The sequence below is a fragment of the Schistosoma haematobium genome, chromosome 6 (assembly GCF_000699445.3).
Source record: "Schistosoma haematobium chromosome 6, whole genome shotgun sequence".
Taxonomy (NCBI): domain Eukaryota; kingdom Metazoa; phylum Platyhelminthes; class Trematoda; order Strigeidida; family Schistosomatidae; genus Schistosoma; species Schistosoma haematobium.
Genome location: NC_067201.1, coordinates 19,784,525 through 19,798,674, shown reverse-complemented (window position 1 = coordinate 19,798,674; position 14,150 = coordinate 19,784,525). Strand labels below are relative to the sequence as shown.

General features: G+C 38.9%; 1 protein-coding gene across 1 annotated transcript; it reads right to left on the bottom strand.

Moving 5' to 3' along the window:
* Positions 1–5,028: 5,028 nt before the first annotated feature.
* SF3B4 (Splicing factor 3B subunit 4) lies at positions 5,029–12,962 on the bottom strand. Its single transcript, XM_051217070.1, has 3 exons — positions 12,735–12,962; positions 7,644–8,088; positions 5,029–6,041 (listed from the first exon to the last, which is right to left on the bottom strand). Exons 1-3 carry the CDS (start codon positions 12,896–12,898, stop codon positions 5,619–5,621), a joined length of 1,032 nt encoding a protein of 343 aa, XP_051065708.1. The 5' UTR covers positions 12,899–12,962; the 3' UTR covers positions 5,029–5,618.
* Between the last annotated feature and the right edge of the window lie 1,188 nt (positions 12,963–14,150).

The following is a 14,150-nucleotide window of genomic DNA, read 5'->3' as shown; positions in this document are numbered from 1 at the left end:
ACATGTTTCATTAGTACCATCAATTATTGTTATTATTTATTCGAAGTGAACAATGAGCCATGAAACATTTACTGGCTAGTTCGATGTATTCAAATATGACCACTGACTAGATAAGTACTTACTTACATACTTACGCCTGTTACTCCTCGTGGAGGAGAATAGGCCTCCCAACAGTACTCTCCATCCTATCCTATCCTGGGCAATTCTTTCCAGCTGTTATTCATCCTTTCCATATCTGCATATATTTCCCGACGTAATGTGTTCTTTGGCCTTCCTCTTTTCCTCCTCCCTTCAGAATTCCAAGTTAGGGCTTGCCTCCTGGTGGAGTTTGATGATTTCCTCAATGTATGTCCTATCCACTTCTAACGTCTTTTCCTGATTTCCTCTTCAGCTGGAAGCTGGTTTGTTCTCTGTCAAAGTGGACTGCTGCTGATGGTATCCGGCCAATGGATGTTGAGTATCTTGCGTAGACAACTAGAAAAAAATCTTGCTAAAAAACGCTAACCAGATTAAACAAATTAAACCATTCGACTAGACAAGTAGATCATGTAAAACTACGTGTATTCGGATATAGTTTTCTATTTATTTTCACTCCATAATAAACCTTCAGTTAAAGTCTTACTCTCGCTCTTATGTCGAGCCACGTCATTCTGTGTTTAGTTATAAGAAGCAGGAAAATAACAAATTGTTTTTCTTAGCTTACAAAAGTCATTAATAAAAATTCCGTCTTGAATACTAACAACAGGATAATAATAATTATACACTCATTGAACGAATTAGCCGTTAACTGTACCTAGTGATTTAGTGAGTTAGTTTTCTACGCTAACCCCATGCCTAACCCTCCTCCTTTACCCAGGCTTGGAACCGGCAGTAACTCTAGAAGAGCTACAAGCGGAGTTTAGGACAATAACGGGGCGGATTTTCATGCATATAGCATATAATTCTCTTTGAACCTAGCACATAACAATAGCATCATGCACTGTCCCATCGCCCTTGGCAGATCATGCAACCCGAAAGTTACGAGAACACCATCAGTGCATACGACAGGCTAGGTACTGTCTGTGCATAATTCAATTCTCCTTGTCTGCATTAATATTGGAATCTAGACAAGTCTGTCTAATCAGTCCTATATAAAATGAAATGAACGTACTACATTCCCCTGTTAGACATAATTTCGTTTTAATAATTTATAGAAATAACGAAACGGTAATGACTTGAAAACAAAACTGAAGTGAATTAAAATTATTAATTTTCAAAGTTGCTGAATAATAGTTACAGTCACTAAAAAGAAAATGATTGCGTAATAATCCATTTTCTATTAGATGATCAGAGGCAATTAAGGTGAAATCTTGATTCTAAATACCATACCTTATGCTATTAATCATTAGAGTAAATTCGCAGCTCTGAGATAATTATGTTCTCTTAGGTAAAGTCACAGTTAGAGAAATTTGCCATTGAATTATTCAATGAGTACTAGACATACTTACTTATTTACGCCTCTTACCTCTCGTAGAGAAGCATAGACCGCCTACCAGGATTCACCATCCAATCCTGAGCACTGGATATAGTATAAATTATTTGGAACATGTTCCAGAAATCTAGTAAACCCCAGCCACAGAGATGAGCAGATAGGGTAGATGCGATAGAAAAGGTGATGATGGACAACAGTAGACAACTTCCAGACTTATCAAAGGAACAGGTATGAAATATTCAGTAGTTGGTTGGACTATTTTTGAAAAACATGGGTCAATGATTCACTCGCAACCCAGGAGACTGGAAAAATGAGTAAAGTAATCTCAAGGACAGCTAAGTTGCTCTCCATCTATTCTTCATCTGTCTACTTTTACCTGAATGGGATGTCAGTATAAACCCTCCGACTCTTAAAGTAGAGAAAGCCACAGCAAAACTGAAAAGATGGGGAACAGTAGGCCATGATGGATAAGTCCTTGAGGTCTTTAAAGATGATAGTCTAGTTTTGATTGTTAGGTTAACTGAAATCTTGGCTAGAGTTTGGAAAATAAACGTATTCTTCTCTGACTGGTCTCGATCGCTAATCGTTGAAGTCTATAAGAAAGGATAAAACTCTTCTTGTGATAACGACAAGAGAACCAGTTTTTCTAACATTGTTTAAAAAATTAGCCTCAAAAATCACCCGTTGCTTAACTAGAGCTCACGAAGAGCAAACTAGGGAAAACCAGGCGGTTTTCAGGCATGGGTGTGCAGACCAAATATTTGCATTTCGTCAGGTCCTCGAACACAAACATACTTACCAACTTTCAATCATAGTCGTATTTCTCTACCCTAAAGAAACGTTTGATTCCATAGCTCGATATGTTTTATGTAAATGCAGGTTATCGGAAGGGAAACCAAATTATATCAACCGTGTACAGGCTCTCTACTCGAACAATACTACTTGAGTCGGAGCTTATGGAAAACTGTTATCGTAATTGATAACTTCAAGTGATGTTTCCCATAGTTCTCCATTTTTCCTATTTTAATAAAACTTTATGATATGCATTCTTTTGGATAAAACACTTTCACTGTATGACTTATCAGGAATCGATCTTCTACCAGGAGATTCCTTTGCTGGCTTAGAATATGCAGATGGCATAGTCTCGTTTGGTGAAGACACAGAAAAAATGTAGCCTTCTGACAATCTAGAGCATTAATGATAGTATATTTGGGATGAGTTCCTCCCTCTCTAAAGGCAAAATGTCACTTTAGGACTGGTCTATATCGACCACTTTACTTATCTTGGAAGTCTCACCAGTCGCGGTCGATTGGTGTCTGACGAAGTCTCGACGCGAGTTCACGAAGTTCGGACAGCTTTTAGAAACTTATAGAGTAGGGAAACTTTCTGTCTGCTAACTAAAGGGAGAGTATACTACGCAGCAGTTCACTTCGTCCTTCATCAAGGATCTGAATCATACTAATTATGAATAAATTATTATTTATTTAAATGCCCTGGTATGGCCGAGAGTGGGGTGGGCCCGCCCTCCCTCTCGAAATACTCTCACATGGCCACGCGTATACAGCCTCTACCAGGGAAGTCATATTCACTGCCTTCTCTCACCGGGGGTGTTGTTTACGAAAATGAGAGGACGAAAAACGAATGTCCGGCGCTTCAACCGGATCCCAAACCAATGGTGCACATGGGCTCCAGTACCCTGAGGGAACAAATGGCGTATGAACCAATCGTTGGTCACCGGCTACCATGGGACTGTATCTCTTTACGATGCTCCACTGCCTTGTGGATCAGACCTTTAGGTCGAAGGCTCGGGGTGTGGCCCCATAAGATAACCACCTGCTTCGGTCTGGGCACCCGGGCAGTATCACAGTCCACACACAAGTATGACGAACTGTCGATAATTATGAATAAAAGATTTTAGTAGATTACTAGTAGTCGACTATAGGTTTCTCCGAACCATTGAGATCGTCGGGTTAGCGATTCTGAGTCTAGACCTTGGATACAAGGTACGTATGTCAAACCAATTGATGCTGTAGTGAATCTTCACTAATTGAGATTGTTAGGACATGTATTACATATGCCTATCGACTGACCACCTTTACGCCCGATGATGGCTGGTGCAGGAGTGGGTTGGTAGGAAGCTAAGGGTAGCCAAACATGGCATAAATCCATGAAGACACTGATTGTTGGACTGAGCAGTGTGGATAGGTCCAGACTATCCGGTAGAGGTGCGTATATTATGTCGTAATCAATGGTCATAGACATGGCTTAGAACCGTTCGCAAAGGCAGAGGAGTATCCACTTCTCATCTTTAAATCCTAAGTTTCTAAACTACCTTAAAAATTTATTTTTCATTTGACCAATTTAAACTTCCTCTCGAACTCTGTTTCCAGGTTTTTCTTGTTTCCACTAATACTGTTACTACTTCTGCTACCCTGGAATTCGCCCTGACGATTTCACTTGTGCTAATGAAATATGGAAACTTGGACCGATGTACTAGTGCCACGTTCTAAATTACGTTGGTTTGACGGATTTACTCTCTCATTCCAGTCTACTTACACTGATACGAATATGTTTGATAGTGGATATTTTTTAGATGACCCGGATATCATTTGATTGATTTTTTCATCTTTATGTTTTTGCGAGAATATTAGTTCACATTCACTTACAATTTAAGTGTACTCTTAGATGAATCGTTCACTGTGTCTAAAAACTCAAGAAGTGTCATCCTAAAGGATGGATCTCTAAAGACAACCTGGAAAAGGGTCAGGAAATAAAAGACAGGAAGACAGAAGTCAACAACAGCCAAACAAATCAGAGAAGCTCAAGCCATATATTCAATATATAGATTCAAACTGGGTCAAGAAGAACATTATAGCTGACAAGCCGAAATATGTGGAAGACCTGGTAACTACAACTGGACAAAATACAAGAGAAAGAAACATGAAAGACCTATATGATACAACCAAAAGGCTAGCAAAGAGATATAGAAAACCAGAACAAATAAGGAAAAGTAATCATTGAATATGAAGAGTAGAGTACTTTTCAGAAAGCCCTTGAATAGATCAGGCTCAATGAACCCACTAAACGTCGGAGCAGCACTCACAGAACTCTCCGTTGATAACACTCTACTGACCATAATAGAGATCTGTAAGCGCATCAGACAAACCAGGGATGGTGAAGCGCCAGAACCAAACAGAATACCAGATGAAGCGTTGAAGTCAGGTATGGAGGCAACCTTATAGATATCCCATGTTCTCTTCGGAAAGGTTGGAAGGAAGAAGAAACAATGGACTGTAAGGAAGGACATCTCATCAAGACATCGAAGAAAGCAGATCTTAATAAGTATGAGAAATACAAAGGAACACACTATTGTCGGAAGCAGGTAAAGCTTTTAATAATGTTGCTGAACCGAATAAAAGATCCGGCAGATCACCAACTTAAAGATCTAGCTGGATTCCTTAGGGATCAATCATATACCAACAAAATTGCGAGACTGCCTATGACTTTTGGAAAATCAGTTGAATGAAGGTCATTTCTGTCTGTCAACTTCTTGGATCGTGAGAAAGCATTCGACATATGGATAGAAACATGGTGAAATCTCTTTTGCGTACCTGAAGAATACTCCAAATATTTTGGGCAGAGACCAACAGCAATAAAGCTACTCCAACAAACAACAACCTAGCTGAGGAAGAAGTTAGGAAAAAACGGTGGGAGTAGGTAGGGTACACATGGTGGATGTTCGGATACAGTACGAAATTAGCTTTAGGTAGAAATTGTTTGGAATATCACCTTCCCAATCGTACTTACAAAAGAATGTGAGATTTAAAAACAATAGAAATTATGTGATAACAAGCTTCGCAATTAGAGTTAGATAAAACAACATATAACTGTGTCAAAATATTTTGCCGGATTGACTACAATTTACATGTAAATGCTAGTCGCTCTTAAAATTCTCTATATTACAAAGATCAATTCATTTCTACCTTTGATAGTCAGATCCTTGAAAGCAGAATTATTCAGTATCACTTAGTTCTTTCTATCAACAAAGCATTTTGATTATGTCATCGATGTTATAAAAAAGAACACTCTTAATACTTTACACTATATTTTATAGAGGAAACTAGAAACATCAGAAATACTGTTATTGTTATGCAACTTGTGTAGGTCCAGGAGCTGTAGATCCTGTCGTTTGCCACTGCTGGTCTGGGGCTTGGAGTGGAAATCCTTGAAACGGTGGTGGTGGAGGTGCAGGAAAGTTAGACGGAGGAGGCGGCGGCGGAGGTGGGAAGGATGTCGGAGCGGCGGAAGCAACAGGGATCGGCAGAACAGGTGGTGGGGGAGGCGGGGGAGGGGGTGGCATGGCACCATGAACCATAGACTGCCCAAATCCCACCAAGGCGGTTTGAATTGGCGGAGGTGGAGGCGGCGGCATGACTAGAGATCCAGCAGGTATTGTGATAGATGTCATGGTTGGAACTGAATGGGCCATAGTCCCTGCAAGCAGAGCGGGTGGGGGCGGAGGAGGAGGAGGTGGTGGAGCATCTGCAAACAGCTGATGTGGGCGCTCAGCCTAGGAGAAAAATTTTAAAATATGGGTTAACTTGAAATTTTATGTAATTCATAAGCAGAAGAATTGACTTGGTGTTTACGGCACTCGGTTTTTAACCAGAAAGTTACAAACTAGAGTCCTCTAGTTATTTTGCTTTGGACAGCTGGATAGTACCACTAGCTCTCACACAAGCAAGTGGGATCAAAACCTATACTCGGTGACTGAGTTACATTATTTTATTAAAATAAATAAGTGTATAGAAAAAGGTTGTAGAAAACCGTCGATCAGCAAATTCTATTTCACATTGATTGTGCCTAACAATAAGTTACTAATTTTAATCGAACTGTTAGTGGCAAATTAAATAGCTTTTAACTACAAGAAGTGAATTCTCCACTCAGTTATTATCAGTGAAGTTGTTAATAAATTACCTGTAAGTATTTAGTATTACGAAACTAATCTAATAGCTGATGTGTTTCTATGAATATTATCAATGAAATTACATAATTTGTGCAGGGATTTAGAGATAAGAAATGTAATTGGCATTTAACAAACGAACTCGGGCAACTTGACAAGTCACTGCAATATAGAAATCTGTATACTGTTTCCATGCGCTTTGTGTTGATTTCTAACGTAATTTCACTCAATTACCATATTATTAATCATTTTTAAAAAAACAATCAAGATAAAAAAGTAATGTGATGAAGGACTAGAATAGTTTCTATACAGTGAGTTGTTGGCTGTTACTCGAAGCGACTCTGATACGGAATTTTCAGGTTATGGAAAGATTTTATTCCTCACTCACCAATTTTCGAAATTTAGAACTTAATTAATCGTAAAGCTACTTTTTATTTCGTATTTTTATGTACTGATCAATTATTTTCGGAAGCGTAAAATATTACTACACTGTAACAGAGTGACGTTATATACGTAATGTCATTATATTTTTGGTTTGCATTTGTAAATTACCTGCAAAATATTAAGGAGTATTTAGTGTATTTCATCCATATTTTGATCATTTACATATCACTCATGTTACGCTGTCGGTTAATACAAACGTATTGAAAAGTAATGGTTGTTACCATCACTCATAAAGGAAGTATTGGTCATGAATAATTGAGAATTTCAGGTACGAAATTTAAAAAAAGGAAAATAAATGAATTAATGAGAGTGTAAAAGTTAGAGTTTCAGTCAAAATATTACTAACTTAACTGCTTGATTTATTGGATTTTCTTTATCTCGAATTTAAACACGAATTAACAGAGGATACGAAACTATCCAGTTACATCAAATGAAGTAAAACAACAAACAACATTCCCTTGAAAAGTGATTAGTCAGTCAATCAGACGTAACGCAGAACCTTGAAAAGTAATACTTCTGCTTTTGTAAATTAGTAATATATGCGTTCGACTGCAACAATTAGCTACATAATCAGACAACTTTCACAGTCAGTATGTGTCACTAACAACTGCAACCGTCAGATGAGGAATCATTTTGTGTTAATTAAAAGCTAGTAAAAGGTTAAACAACTGTTTTAGCTCATATTGTATTGTAGGTCTAATAATGTACATATTGTAAAAATAATACAAATAACCACGTCAATTCAGTCTGATCAATTTCACTTACTTGAGAAAGAGGACTTTGGGCAGCTAACAAACGTTCAGCAGCTGAGCCATGGCGTTCACCTTTACTGTCTTTTTTGAATGCATATGAGATAGTGATGGCTCGATTACAAAGATACTGTCCGTTCATCGCTTCAATTGCTGCATCACTAGCTTCAAAACTTGCAAAATTGATAAATGCGTACCCTTTAGAATTTCCTGTTTCAGGGTCACGCATAATTTTTGGAGTTTGCAGTATAACACCAAATGCACTGAAAGTATCGTACAGTAGCTTTTCATCTACCTCAGGATCTAAGTTGCCAATGAAAATATTAGCACCTATATCAAGATTTTTCTGATTCGCTGATGCTTTATTTACGCGAATAGGCTTCCCATACAATTTAATCATGTTCATAATACGCATAGCATAGTCGGCATCTTCTTCCGTCATAAACTCTACAAAGCCGTAACTAAAACGGATAACAAGAAGACATGGAGGAGGTAAACAACGTAAACTATACGAACCAATGAAAATATCTGACAGAAACCTTTCACTATCAGGGGTCGGTCGATAGTAAATATCCAAAATAAATAAGTTACACCACCTCAAATATGTACCACTAGTGTATTATGAAAAACAGCTGATCCAAAATAGATATTGAAGAGCAGTGTTGATTGTTTGTTATTTCTACACTATTGATAACCTGAAAATAAGTCAATGAGTAGCCGAGAGCGCTATTTTTACAGACGATTAGTATCCTTATACAACTGGATACAAGCCCATTAGAGAGTAGTAGATCAACTTGGATACTGGCTACTTTATGTGCCTTAAATGATGTAACTCCTAAAGTTTTGTTGGATAGAAATATATTACTGATGCAACAATGTGAGATTGTTTTGGTGAGAAATAAAGTGATGTCTGAAGCAAATTTCCTAGTAACGGGGACCTAAGAGACATTCAACAGAAGTGTTTCTGCTTTAGATGTACAAGTGATCCCAATGTGGGTATAGCATTAAATCTGAAAGCTGCATAAGGATGACGAAAGTAATGTCATTAGTAAGTTAGTAACAATGTGTAGAATAAATTAACCTATTCACCAGGTACTTGGGTATGAGCCAAACTTCAAGTGTAAGGGCTAATGATACTATCTGGTTGCTCAAACCAAAGTAGGTACAACGGGTTTAAACCGAAGACTTGGTGGTTAAAAGTTGAACTTCTCAGCCACCGCTCTACAACACTGTATACACTGAAGTTTATTAGAGATGGTCTGAAGCCGTTACCCAGAGTCCAGGTAGTTGAAAGTTGACAACCTAAACCACTAGGTTGCAATGCGAATAAAGAGATGAAAGTTATTATTAATTGGTAGGATAGGTTGTGCTGATAATTGGTTAGAAGGCAAAAATGACGTGAAATTACTTTTGCTGGTAAGAATGAAGACGAACTAATCTTATTCATTACAATCAGCCATAGTCTGATTACCATAAGAAATCTGTTACGATTAACATGGTGGGTAAATAATTGATGACTATCAGTTAATTGCAAACAAAAAATGTACGATAGATTTGATGACCGAGTAATGTTATTAAGTATGAACTATTATTATTATCGTTATTTGAACACAAATACTGGTACATAAGGGCACTAGATACATATGCGCCACACAAATCTCATTTGACTTGTGTGAGGGCTGTGATACTGCACAGGTGCCCAAACCGAAGCAGGTGGCTTTCTTAAAGGGCCACTCCCGGAGTCTTCGACCTAAAGGTCTGATCCAGAAGGTAGTGGAGCATCGTAAAGAGATACAGTCCCATGGTAGCCGGTGACCAACGATTGGTTCATACGCCATTTGTTCCCTCAGGGTACTGGAGCCCATGTGCACCATTGGTTCGGAATCAGGGTTACCCAACTCCCCTGGGTGGACTCTCCGTGTCCACCGACCTAACTAAAGAACCGGACCTTCGCTTTTCGTCCTCTCGATTCCGTAAACAACATCCCCCGCCACGAGAAGGCAGTGAGTAGGACTTCCATGGCAGAGGCTATATACGCGTGGCCATGTGAGAGCATTTCGAGAGGGAGAGTGGACTATACGGAATTTTAAAGAAGTATATGCTAATTAGGTACAAGTTAAATGAATTAAAGCACTGATGAACCAAACTCAGTCAGCTACAACGTAGGACCAGGCACATATGTGCATCGGTCCAGGTTGCCATACCGCATCAGCACAACAAGATGAACACCGGATTCATAGCAGTGGTTAGGTCAAAGGTGGTAATATATAAGAGAAAGATTGCATATAGAAATATGGTACACGAAAGAATTGGTTCGTAGAAAGAAAGATATGAAGTGATTTTAATCTCTTAGTTTAAGGGAAGACAGGGAGTGTATACACCGACGCCATTGTGATCGATTCTGAGCCATGTCACCAAGAGTCTCCAACCATTGGTTACGACAGTCACGCGGACCCCAGCCAAGTAGTCTGCATCTACCAACATGGCTCAGACTAGAAGTTAGTGTCTTCAAGCACTGATGCCACGTTTTGGTTTGGCCACCCCTAACTTTCTTCCAACCATCTCCAATACCGGATAGCATTGCACGTCGTGGTAATCGGTGTTCAGGCATACGTAACACGTGGCCCAATCATCTCAGTCGATGAAGATTAACAACTTCATCAAATGATTTACCATGATTCCCTAATACCCTGCGTCTAACCTCACTATTACTTACCCGGTGATCCCAGCAGATGCCAGCAATATTTCTAAGGCATCTGTGGTCAAATACTAATAGCTTACGAGTGTCTTCTACTCTTAATGGCCATGTTTCGCTGCCGTAAATTAAAACAGAACGGACTGCCGCGCAGTATACCCGTCCTTTTATTGATAGACGGATATCTCGCCTTCGCCAAAGGTGACGCAAGTTGGCAAAAGCCAAGCGAGCTTTTCGGATCCGTGCTGAGATTTCGTCCGACACCAACCCATTGGGGCTGATCAGACTTCCAAGATAAGTGAAGTTGCCAACGCGTTCGACTACTTCACTCCCTATCCTTAGTTCAAGTGTTGACGCAGACCAGTCCTGAAGCAGCAGCTTGCATTTAGAGGGAGAGAAGCGCATTCCAAACATTCTGGCATTGTTGCTCAGTGCTACCAAAAGACTCTGCATTTTGTCAGCGTCTTCACCAAACAGGACTATGTCATCTGCATATTCTAAGTCGATAAGTGGACCTCCTGGATGGAGATCAATACCCAAGAACTCAGTCGACGAGAAAGTTATTTCCATCAGTAGATCTATGATGAAGTTAAACAAAAATGGGGAAAGTGGACAGCCTTGACGGACACCACTTGAGGTTGCAAAAGTAGATGACAGTTCGCCATAAGCTCTGAAAACGATTTTAATGCTGGTACACACCACTTAATACTTATAATACCAACGTCTATGATCGTACATCAAAGTGACATAACCATGAATACTCTACTTCTGGTCTTCAAAATTTTAGAACTTTATGTCTGCTTCTACTGTTAATTTGATTGATTATCTGTAAGTTATGAGGCTGTTTATGTCTCACCTGCTGACAACTTTAACTCATCTATAACCTTATAAGGATCTATATCATTTTTTTCGTAAATCTAATTCTGATGTATGAGATACTGTGAGGTGATTTTGGATTGTGGTAAATCAGTTGATGAGGTTGTGAATCTACATCGACTGAGATGGTTGGGCCACGTAAAACGCATGCTCAACCACCGATTACCACGACACGCAATGCTGACTAGTTTTGGAAACGGAGAGAAGGGAATTAGGGGCAGCTAAACCAAAGCGTGGCATTAATCCATAAATCCACCAACTTCTGGTGTGATTCGTGTTGTTAGATGAAGTCTACTTTGCAGACACGGCTCAGAACCGATTATAATGGAGTAAGTGTACACTCTTAGTCTTCTCTTAAACCGTGAGACTAAAATTACTTTATATCTTTCTTTCTACGAACTAATTCTTTTTCCCTGTATGAAGTCATTTTTACTACCACTGAAGTAACTGCTTCTATGAATTTGTCCATCTTGCTGTGCTAATGAGATGTGACAACTTGGACCGATGCGCATATGTGCCTGGTCGTGGGTTGTAGCTGACTGACTGATTTTAGATCTGATATTTTCTTTCAAACAGGCCGGCACAATCAGTAGATGTCGTAGAATTTAAAAGAATGAACAAAATGCCTGTGACATACGGATTTTCCTATCGAGTAATCAACTCTTGAAACCCACTACCGAAAATGATGTCCTTACGATCAGTTAGCTAATTCGACACCCACAGTATACTAGAAAAGAGCTAACATAGACTTTTAGCCTTGTTTTGTAAACAATGTCGCGAAGACTTAAATGGAATAATCTAAATTAAAGTTACTATTCGACTGGTCATTAACACCAACAAAAGTATGAATAGGACTCAGAATACTGATACTTAAGTGAACTAATATGCTTCTTGTTTGAGCTTTAACCAAGATAATGTACTGACAAAGATATTCTGACGATCCATCATTATCAAAAGTTAAGACACGAATAACAAAAATATCAGTTGAGAGTAGACAGAAAAATTACTTATGCATAAGGATTAGGAACGCTTTAGTGTGTTACCATACTCAGTAACTAGCTGTAATCAAGAAATGGTGCATATATAAGTCGACAATATAAGAATGATCATTGATGTGGATGAATAATCACAACCATGTTTTACACATGACAGTTATGGAAAATATTAGGCTCGAAAAGAACAATTGAACTGTAGTGGTCGAAAAGGTATAAAGTAGACGATCCCACAACCAGACAGGATATTTGTTGTAATAAAGTTAGCCAAACACATCTCTTTCATGCTTATTAAAAAATAACTGTAGCCTAAGTCATTTACTGTGTGATGAAAAGAGTAGCTGGAAATGGGTTGCAGTTATGCCTAATGATAAATATGTGGATTATTCTCTAGTACTTACCAATTCAAATGGATGCTAAGCACTTTTGTGCAAACGAAATGCTAGTGAATAGAAGTCATTTTTCAACTGTTATTATCAGTTCATAAATCTGTTAGTTACATATAAACCAATAAAACTGGGCATAAATTCACTGACAAACGTACCCCTGATGCTGCATGTTTATTCGGTCTTTAGGCATGTGAACGTTGACTACTGGTCCCGCCTGAAGAAAAAGTTCCCAAAGGATTGATTCGTTAACTTTTTCGTCCAATCCACCAACATATATTGTGGCGTCTTGATTACGCTCTTCCATAACCCCAATAGTCATTTTTCCAGTACAACTGCACAGTTGTGGCGAAACTTCGAACTTTCGCGGCGACTCAATAAAAATGCCACGACTTTGATTAAACTAAATAATTCCTTAGCCCTCATTTCATGTTTCGGTACAGTTGCGGGTATTCGGTAATGTCTAGTGGATGGTACTCAAGCCATTCCATTGCATTAATTCTAGTCAACTTAGTATTAGTATGTGGGTTTGTATATCTTATAGTGAGGTGAAGAAAATTCTTTTTTCTTCTCAGTGTTTAGTGTAACCATGGTAAATATTACTGAAATACGGTCAATATTTCCTTTTGTTGGCTGGACATTGGCATCATCACCCAGAAGGTGATTATTTGCCAACAAATAAGTTTGATGTTTTTCCGTTCCGTTCCCATTTCGTGATGTCACCTGAATGTTTATTCCGTCCTAAACTTCTAATGACTCTAACAAGCTGCCTATGGAACCGCCCTGTAAGGGCAGTATCCTACTTGCGGAGATGTACAGGTGGAGTGTTGATACTTCCAGCTAGTAGAATTTTGTCAAGCCCAGGTAAAATAACTTTAGAATAGCCTGTATTGTCTCATTTTTGAGTGTTGGAACCTGTGAGGAGGGCCAGCATATTCCTTCAATCCAATATGTCGTGCCTTTTACATTGGTACGACTCCAAAATGATTCTGTCACCCCGGTTAATTCGGTAATGTGTAGTGTTGTGGTTTTGAAGTGACTGTTAGTGTATATTTTTCCTCCGCCTCATGTTTTGTGCACTCTGTCGTATCTGAAAAATGTCCTGTCTTGCAAGCTTACTTTTCAATCCAACATGTAGGATGATAGCCATATTTTAGTGAGGACTATGATCTTCATACCTAATTGAAAACACGCTTCCGATTCCTTCTAGTTTATCTTTAAGTCCTCTATATTGGCACACAGGTACTTGGTGGTTATATTCATCACCTGGTGTTCCGTTACAGGATCTTTCGTCTCCTGAATTTTATTCAAATTTTTATCCCAAGTGTGTTAGCCAGTTCAGTGCGAACTGATATATTTAGTTCCCTCGCTTGTATAGCATGTCTCATCAGCGAAATCGTGGTATCTGTATTCTCTGAGTGGGCTACGCCGGTGTCAAGCCCTGGTAAAAGCGAGAGGTCGGACATCGGGTAGACATCCTCACCCCGTGGAAAAAACTTGCAAGAGAACGACAACTAGAACATCTAAATTAAACCATTCAAACTCTGACTTGGGATTCAGAGGAAAAGTTACGA

Coding starts and splice junctions, on each gene's coding strand:
- SF3B4 (XM_051217070.1), bottom strand. CDS start 12,898: ATGACTATTGGGGTTATGGAAGAGCGTAATCAAGACGCCACAATATAT. Junction 8,089..12,734: donor ATAAACATGCAGCATCAGGG/GTACGTTTGTCA, acceptor TATCCGTTTTAG/TTACGGCTTTGTAGAGTTTA. Junction 6,042..7,643: donor CCCAAAGTCCTCTTTCTCAA/GTAAGTGAAATT, acceptor TTTTTCTCCTAG/GCTGAGCGCCCACATCAGCT.